A 9,784-nucleotide genomic window follows, 5' to 3' on the forward strand; every position below is an offset into this window, starting at 1 on the left:
GCCGCTCGCTAACCGACCCGAGTGAAAGCTTTGAGATGCACGAATGTTTTTACGCCCCCAATATAGCGCCCTTCACAAAACAATCAGCACGCCTAGTCAGAATAATGAAGGAGCTTAGCAGGTGATTTCAAATTTCCCGACTACGCACACGAGCATCTCTCGGACACAATGACCTCACAGGAGGCGCATGGACGCCGGAACCAATAGCCCTTTTCCCCCAAAAAATAAAAACAAACACAAAGTGCTTCAAATTGCACACACGTTTCACGCAGATGTGTCGAAAATTAAAAAAAAAAAAAAAAAAAAAAAACACGCTAACTTCACCCACCGAGAAGACTTGGTGGACTCGGCGATGCGAGGTGAGCCACTTCAAAGCCCAACCCACCAGATCTCCGCTACGGGCACACAACACGCCGCTAACCGAGCGGACCGGTCACGCTGACAGGTTCACTGACGACTCGACTCGACCCCCCGGGCAGCTTGATGCAGCCGTCCGACCAACACTCAGTGGCGGCTCTACTCCACCGGGTGCAGCCGCTCGCTCGCTCGCTCGCTTGCTTAAAGACGATGCTGATGCTACGGAGCGCGGGGAGGGAGGGAGGAAGCAACTCACCCAAGAAGAGGCAGAAGAGGTCCAGGCAGACCATCATGACCCGGCCGTTATCCTTGGCCGCGGCGTTGTTGTTGTTGAGGCCGCCGCTGCCCCCGTTGCGGCTCTCGGAGCGCTTGGACTTGTCGTACTTGTAGTTTTGCATGGCTTGCAGTCCGGCGGGAGGGCTGCGCACGCGTTTGGTGGGCTTTTAAATCCACGGGCGGCTGGCTGGACGTCACTTGGCGGTAGGACCTGTTGAGCGTAGTCGTCGTCCTGGCGCTGTCACTCTCGGCTGCAGCACGTCGGCTCGGTCCGAACTTTTGCACGAAGTCACTTTTCGGAGTTACAGGGGAAGGCAGGCAGGCGGGCGGGCGGACGGACGGACGCGTTCCTGTCGTCTCTCCTCTCCCCTCTCTCTCTGTAGTTAGTCTCGAAGTTTCGGCCGCGGCAGTTCGTGGGGCTCCAATTCCGTTCGGCTCGCTCTCTTTCTTTCTGTCGCACGGTGTCACTCGGCTGCCGAACTTGTTCTTTTTGTTCTCGTGTTTGTTTCTCTTGTTATTGTAGTTGGCGGCGGCTCGAAGCGCGACGCAGCGCAGTGTCCTCAAATCTGAGCGCCTCTTCCTCCCCCTCCCTCTTAAAGCGGCGGGACGGGCCCACTAGAGGGGGCTTGCAGACTCGTCCACTTCCTGAGCCCAGGGGGAGGGGGGTGGTGGTGGTGGTTCATTCACCGACTGACGTGAGGAAGGCAGCGCGAAGTGTGAAGCAAAACTCGCCCCAGTTACCCCTTTGGCTGCCTTTTCTTGCCGCTGCCGTGGCTCTTGAATATTAAAAAGAAAAGTTAAAGCTCGTTAATCCGGATGGGCGGTGCGCGCCACATATGTAAATAGTGTAATAATATATGCAAGTATGCACGATTAGGGGCGGGGCAAAGAACTGTGGCGCATTGCCATGGAGAGCTTGCACTTAATCACCTCAGTATGGCAGCCGCTTCGAGGGGGTCCCGCATCGGGGTCCCAAAGAAACAGTCCTTGTATGTCATGTTGTGTCCTGCCCGAGTGCCACCACTGCCTGTACGTTAAAAAACAATGCAGAATTAGACTGCTGGCATCTTTGTGACAAGGGGACAAGGGAGGGGGTTTGAAGCTGCTGCAGCCTTTTCTTCCAGGTTGAGTTGGCCCTCAAATACCCGTGGATGTGGATGGGTGCTGCCCGCCCCAGAGGTCCAGTTTGTGTGTTTCATTGTTTTGGAAGAGGTCTTAATTTGCTGCGACTCTCCAACATTGGCCTGCCTTTTCATGACTTGACGTATTCCGCTCTTAATTTAGTTTTTAAAGCACTTTTTGAGACGGGGGCACTAGACGTGTGTCTTGAATGGCCTGACCGTGACTTGTTGGCATGTGCTGCTTGTTACTGCCCTCCCTGTGAAGTCTAAAAATGGTCTGATGTGTGTTTTACTCACACAGTCATAACCTTCTCCTGGCAAGAGATGGAAGGGACAACAGCCGTTGACATCACAGAGGGGCCAAGCTGGAGTTAACATTCAACCGCCTTTAGGGATGAGGGGACAAAATGGAAATACCTGACGGAGACGCCATGGAGAACATCTACCCAGGTAACGTCCTGCAGGTGTGGGGGTCAAATACAGAGCGCTGCGTCTGTGGGGTGCCAGTGTGGACCACTGTGTGTATATTTGGAGGAAAGAAGTCCAAGGGTCCGTCTTTCTTTGCCGAAAGGGAAAGAAGGCAAAAGTCATAACAGTTCAGATGTATCAGGTGTGCGACTGAAAAGAAAATACGCAGGGCAGGTAACTCGAAAAGGACGGGGAGCGAAGAAGAGGAGGAGTGAAGAAGACGAAGGCGACACAGTCCAAACGTTGCAACACTTACTGTCTTTCCTTTTCCATGTGGAAATAACCTTTAACTTTTTACATTTCTGGATGCACACTGACGCCGCTCTACTGTACAATAACTCCATTATGTACAGTATATACAGTATGGTGCAGTATATGTGTGTTTGCATTGGTGTATACAGTTTGTGTGTTTATATTTTTTTTGTAAGTTTTGAGGTGGACCCTCTGTGGGTCGAACTTGTTTTTTCAGAACAATCCCACAGCTGCCCAACTGGATTGAGATCTGAGGAATCTGAAGGCCAAGTCAACACCTTGACCCCTTTGTCCTGCTCCTCAAATTGTTCTTGAACAATTGTCACGGTGTGGCAGGGCTGCCATCAGGGACCACCGCTGCCATGAAGGGGCATATGTGGTCTGCAACCATCTTTAGGTAGGTGGTACGTGTCAAAGGAACATCCACAGGAATGCCAGGACCCAGGGTTTCCCAGCAGAACTTTGCCTAGAGCATCACACTGCCTTAACCATCTTGTCATTTTTCCCATAATGCACCTTGCTGCCATCTCCTCCCCAGGTAAACGCCACGCACACAGCTGGCTGACCACATCATCTAAAAGAAAATGGGACTCATCAGAGCAGGTCACCTTCTGCCACTGCTCCACGGTCCAGTTCTGATGCTCCCGTGCCCACTGTAGGCACGTCTGGTGGTGAACACGAGGTCATCATGGGCACTCTGACCAGTCTGTGGCTATGCAGCCAGCAGTGAAGCGCCGTGATGTTCTGACACGCTTCTCTCATGGCCAGCATTATGTTTTTCAGCAATTTGTGCTCCAGGGGCTCTTCTGTAGGATCAGAGCAGACGACCTGATGAGTGTTGAGTGCCCAGGACCCTACTGCCAGTTCACAGATTGTCCTTCTTTGGACCACTTTTTAGTAGGTACCGGGAACACCACCCCAGACCTGCCATTTTGGAGACCCTCTGACCCAGCCAGTCTGGCCATCACCACTCGGCCCTTGTCAGAGTCACTCAGATCCTCACGCTTGCCCAGTTGTTCTTCTTCCAAGCCTCAAATTCAAGAGCTGACTGTTCACTTGATGCCCAATATATGCCACCCCTTGTTAGGTGCCACTGGAGCGAGATCACTCATGTTGTTAATGTCAGCTGGCAGTGCTGTGACTGTTGTGGTTGATCGGTGTACGTAAGCATGTGCTGTATGTACATATGTGGGTATCTGTATTTGTATATATATGTACAATATGTATATGTACAGTATATACAGTAGATAGATAGATAGATAGATAGATACTTTATTAATCCCAATGGGAAATTCACATTCTTCAGCAGCAGCATACTGATACAATAAATAATATTAAATTAAAAAATGATAACAATGCAGGTGAAAAACAGAAGCTGCTCCTCTGTCTGGAGATGATACTATTAAGTGGATGCAGTGGATTCTCCATAATTGATAGGAGCCTGCTGAGCGCCCTTCGCTCTGCCACAGATATTAAACTGTCCAGCTCCATGCCAACAATAGAGCTTGCCTTCCTCACCAGTTTGTCCAGATATGAGGCGTCTTTCCTCTTAATGCTGCCTCCCCAGCACACCACTGCGTAGAAGAGGGCGCTCGCCACAACTGTCTGATAGAACATCTGCAGCATCTTATTGCAGATGTTGAAGGACGCCAGCCTTCTAAGGAAGTATAACTGGCTCTGTCCTTTCTTGCACAGCGCATCAGTATTGGCAGTCCAGTCTAATTTATCATCCAGCTGCACTCCCAGATATTTATAGGTCTGCACCATCTGCATACAGTCACCTTTGATGATCACTGGGTCTATGAGGGGTCTGGGCCTCCTAAAATCCACCACCAGCTCTTTGGTTTTGCTGGTGTTCAGGTGTAGGTGGTTTGAGTCGCACCATTTAACAAAGTCATTGATTAGGTCCCTATACTCCTCCTCCAGCCCATTCCTGATACAGCCCACGATAGCAGTGTCATCAGCGAACTTTTGCACATGGCAGGACTCCGAGTTGTATTGGAAGTCCGATGTATATAGGCTGAACAGGACCGGAGAAAGTACAGTCCCCTGCAGCGCTCCTGTGTTGCTGACCACAATGTCAGACGTGCAGTTCCCAAGACGCACATACTGAGGTCTGTCTTTAAGATAGTCCACGATCCATGCCACTAGGTATGAATCTAATCCCATCTCTGTCAGCTTGTCCCTAAGGAGCAGAGGTTGGATTGTGTTGAAGGCGCTAGAGAAGTCTAGAAACATAATTCTTACAGCACCACTACCTCTGTCCAAGTGAGAGAGGGATCGGTGTAGCATATAGATGATGGCATCCTCTGCTCCCACCTTCTCCTGATATGCAAACTGCAGAGGGTCAAGGGCATGTTGAACCTGTGGCCTAAGGTGGTGAAGCAGCAGCCTCTCCATGGTCTTCATCACATGTGATGTCAGAGCAACAGGCCGAAAGTCATTCAGCTCACTAGGACGTGATACCTTTGGGATTGGGGTGATACAAGATGTTTTCCAAAGCCTCGGGACTTTCCCCTGTTCCAGGCTCAGGTTGAAGATGCGCTGTAGAGGGCCCCCCCAGCTCCGATGCACAGACCTTCAGCAGTCATGGCGATACTCCATCTGGACCCGCTGCTTTGCTGGCACGAAGTCTCCTCAGCTCTCTGCTCACTTGCGCTGTTGTAATTATGGGTGGGGATGTCTTTCCTATGTTGGTATCAGCAGAAGGATGTGTGGAGGGTGCAATACTCCGAGGTGAGAGTGAGAGTGGGTTAGGGTGGTCAAACCTGTTAAAGAAGTTGTTCATTTGGTTTGCTCTCTTCACGTCTCTCTCAATGGTGGTACCCCGCTTCGAGCTGCAGCCAGTGATGATCTTCATCCCATCCCACACTTCCTTCATGCTGTTATTCTGCAACTTCTGCTCCAGCTTTCTCCTGTACTGCTCCTTCGCCGCCCTGAGCTGGACTCGGAGTTCCTTCTGCACGCGCTTGAGCTCATGCTGATCACCGTTTTTAAAAGCCCTTTTCTTCTGGTTCAAAAGGCCCTTGATGTCACTTGTGATCCATGGCTTGTTGTTAGCATAGCAGCGTACTGGTCTTACTGGAACTACAATGTCCATACAGACGTTGATGTAGTCGGTAGTGCAGTCAACAACCTCCTCAATGTTCTCATTATGAGATCCCTGCAGGATATCCCAGTCTGTAGTTCCAAAACATTGTCTCAGAGCATTCTCAGCCTCCGGGGTCCACTTCCTGAATGATCGTGTGGTTACAGGTAGGACTCTCACTTTTGGTTTATAGTGAGGCTGAAGCAGAACCAGGTTATGATCTCCTCTCCCAAGCGCAGGCAGCGGGGTGGCGCTGTATGCGTCTTTAACGTTTGCATACAGTAAATCAATAGTCTTATTTCTCCTGGTGTTACAGTCCACATACTGGGAGAATGCAGGTAATGTTTTGTCCAGCGTCACATGGTTAAAGTCTCCAGCGATTAGCACAAGCGCCTCAGGGTGCTGCGTTTGTAACTTAGCAACAGCAGAATGGATGATGTCACTCGCTGACTCCTCGTCCGCCCGAGGAGGGATATACACGATGACAACAATGACATGTCCAAACTCTCTGGGCAAGTAGTAGGGACGTAAACTTACGGCCAACAGTTCGATGTCCCTGCAGCAAGTGGAGATTTTGACGTTAATGTGTCCAGAGTGACACCACCATGTATTAACATAGAGAGCGAGTCCTCCTCCTTTGTGCTTCCCACAGGTACTTGCATCTCTGTCCGCTCTAACTGTGCTAAACCCGGGTAGCTCCACGTTGGCATCTGGGATGGTGGTAGTTAGCCACGTTTCGCAAAAACACAACAAACTGCATTCTCTGTAGGTCCTGACATTTTTCACCAGCGCAGCCAGTTCGTCGATCTTATTTGAGATTGAGTTCACATTCCCCAGAATCACAGAAGGCACCGAAGGCTTGAAACGCCACTTTCTCGCAATCTGCTTCATTTTTAGCTTAGTGCCGGCTCTGCTGCCACGATACCGCCTTCTTACCTCGTCAGGTAAATAGGGAACCACACCGGCACTGGCATTTGTTCTCAGCGCCCGAAGTTGAGTACTTGAATAGGCGAGTCTCTGCGTGTAAAAATCCATGCCCACGTTGTAAAAGTAAGTGTATCCAGGGAACGAATCCACATAAAATAAAGTGGTAGGAGTGATCAATAAATAAAAATAGAAAAATAAAAGTAGAAAAGTACACATACATATACAGTCATACACGGAGCTGCTGAAAAGGCTGCCACTCACGGCGGCGCCTGGGAACACCTCAATATGTATGTGTGTGTGTATATGATGTATATACAGTATAGACATGGGCTGTGTGTACATATGTGGGTGTGGGTGAGTGTATATAGTGTGTGTATATATATAATGTGTATGAATATCTGTATATATGTACAGTATGTGTGTACAGTATGTATGTGTGTATATATGCCGCAGGTTCAGCCCCCTTCTCTTTTGTCACATTTTGCACTGCTGCTGCAGCCTTGGCCTAAAATCCTTTACATTCATTTTGTTCCCTCAATACCCCAGAATGACAAAGTGGATTTTAAGAATTTTTGTATTTGTACCAGTGCCTTGCATTAGACTGTGAAAGTCACAGAAACGCTCGTCATCTTCTCCCTCTCCTCCAGGTGGGCTTTGTCCTTCTCCCACCCAACTCCAACTCCCTTTTATCTTGGACCCGGGAGCTCATCCTGGAGCCGCAGCATTGCATGATGGAAGCTCTTTCCCGGGTCACACGGATGCCGCCCATAACAGGAAAATTCCTCTCCTGACAGCGCCCCCTGGTGGCACCCAAGGACCCCTACAGGGCTGCCCTTCCGTACTACAAACCTCAGGCAGCCCTGTGGGTGCCGGTCAGAGGAGCCTCCTCATTAATTGTAAATGTGACAGGAGCGTCGGATCTTCCCAGCCGGGTGGGGAGTTTTCCTCGATTCCGGTTGGAATGCCAGTCCACTCCCGTCCTGCACTCTACAATCTATCTGTGCTTTGCCTTTATTTAAAATGTCCTTTTCTTTCTGAGTGGCGTCTTTCTGTTGTTTTCCTGGTCACTCTTTTAAAACACCAGCGGTGTGAAAGGCACTATATAACGAGACAATTGGTTCTCTTCTCTCATTTTTTTCCCCCCTTTCTTTAACATAAAATGTATTAAATACGCACCTTTCTGACTTTTCAGTATTCATGGACTTTTCCCTGTGCTCTGGATGGGGTGGATCAGCTGGGCAGTGTAAAGACCCCCCCCGCCTTCCCCTGTATCATACCAGCCAATTGGGGATTTGCGCCGTAAAGCCTCAAGGAGCCATGGGAGTTGAGGGCAGTCGAGTGGCGCAGTGCTTAGCGTGGTGGCCTGTCTGTGTGCTCTCTGCGTGTTCTCCCTGCGTCTTTGTGGATTTCTTCTCACATGCAGTTAGTCTCTGATTCTAAACGGGCTCAGTGTGAATGAGTGGGCACCCGGACGGACTGGCATGCCTTTCCCACATCTTGTTATGGTGCTCCGCCTGAAGAAGGAAGAGTGTGTATGTGTGTGACATGACATTTCAAAGCCCTCATTAAAGGTCATAGGGGGCTGCAGTGTTACCCACCCTGGTGCCCCGTCCTTGTTCCCAGTGCCTCTGGGACTCCCTGCCTCCCTAAGTTAGATTTGATTAGTGGATGTTATTAATTATTGAAATAATTTTAGCACAGAGTCCCCCTTAATAAAAGGACGAGTGCCTGCGTGTCTGTCTGTCTGTGTGTCCGTCCGGATTGAGAGGAAAGCATTTAAAATTTACAAAACGTGTAAACAAAGAATCAAAAATGATGATAATAAATGCCAAACAAGGGTCTAAAAATATGAATAATTATACTTTTGACTTATATAGCGCCTTACCCTTGCTTAGGGGTCTCATCATCTCATCCTTTTATTCGGCGTGACATGACTGTCTTTTACCCACTCAGGCCGCATGAATGAGGCTGATTGCTGTGATGCTAATGGGTGACCACTCTGTGTGGGGGGCAACAGATGAGCGAAAATAAGTAACAATACATCGGCACACACATCGGGAAACCAAAGCCCCCAACGTGACTAGGCCACCAGGCCATTGTGGTCAGTGACCCAACCCGTGCATTCCCAGCAAGACACTTCGACTCTAAGAATGGTTAAGTTCCACAAGTGACGGCGAGAGGAAGTGACGACAACGGGCGACTCTACCCAAAGAGGAAAAGCCCACCGTGGGGGTCCGCATTATTATACCAGGCCAAATGGACAACCCGTGTATCACACAAAAAATCGTGAGGTCCACATTAATTATGAAGGTAGTACAGTTAGCTGCTAATACAAAATGGACGGCTTCGTTATGTCACATCTCACCTTCCAGGCAGTTTACTGTCATATAGCGCCTTTCATGGCACATCGACTGATGGGCACAGATTTGTAATGAAAAGACCACAAGGTCCTTTATTGTGGTGGGCATCTGTCAGTCCAACACCCTGCAGCAGCCGGAGGTGAGTAATAAGGTAACCACTCACTCACCCACCCACCCAGCCGAGCCCCTCATACCAATCAGCTGATTATTAACAGATGTGCGGAATTTTGTTTTTTTTTTTTTTGCCCAGGTTGGAATGTTTTTGAAGCTTTCATGTTTTTTTTTTTTTTTTGGGTTCCACCTCACCCATCTATTCATTTTTCCAGGGATTGCTACTCGAGCCTCGCCCCACCTAAGCTCACTTTGGAATGACTTTGCCACCAACACGGTCACTTAGAAAGTATTCAGTATGACTTGGGGGGGGTCCCCCTTTAGGGCTCATTGTGATGGGATGTCATGCCAGGTTAGCGGCTGGCAGGCAACCACAGTGCAGGATGTCCTTCCGTATGGGGGATGCTGAGCCATGGCACCACGGAAGGAAAGCCACGAACATCCAGCAGGCACAGTGCCCGCCCATTTGCTGAATCCATTTAGTCCAAGCAAGAGTGAGCCCTAGCAGTGCCAGTCTGTCAAAGGGCATCCTCATGCAAATCCTTCATAAGAGACACTCGTTTCTGGGCAGACACCGGGAGAACACACACAGTCCATGGAGGCTGACCACCATGCCACCGTGCACTACGAGAGCCCACTTCACTCCCAGCAAATCCTATCAGTCCATGCGTATTCAATATAGCGCCTTTAACCAAACAGACAAGCGCACAAAACAAGGGATGAGAAGAGAAGAGTGAAGGAGAAACTGAAACCCGAATCCCCAAGAGAGGCTGCGAATTTCGAGGACCTCCAGATGACACGACACGGAGGAGCAGACAGACTGA

The 9,784-nt window shown here is 49.6% G+C and overlaps 1 protein-coding gene across 1 annotated transcript in view; it reads right to left on the minus strand.

The window, feature by feature from the left end:
- The window catches only part of plpp3 (phospholipid phosphatase 3), a 70,553-nt gene extending 69,307 nt beyond the window's left edge, over nucleotides 1–1,246 (minus strand). Inside the window, exon 1 of the mRNA XM_028810760.2 lies at nucleotides 614–1,246. Coding sequence (XP_028666593.1) covers nucleotides 614–755 — 142 coding nt within the window. The 5' untranslated portion in view covers nucleotides 756–1,246. The remainder of the gene's footprint in view (nucleotides 1–613) is intronic.
- Nucleotides 1,247–9,784: the final 8,538 nt, after the last annotated feature.

Source organism: Erpetoichthys calabaricus, chromosome 10 (assembly GCF_900747795.2).
Source record: "Erpetoichthys calabaricus chromosome 10, fErpCal1.3, whole genome shotgun sequence".
NCBI lineage: Eukaryota > Metazoa > Chordata > Cladistia > Polypteriformes > Polypteridae > Erpetoichthys > Erpetoichthys calabaricus.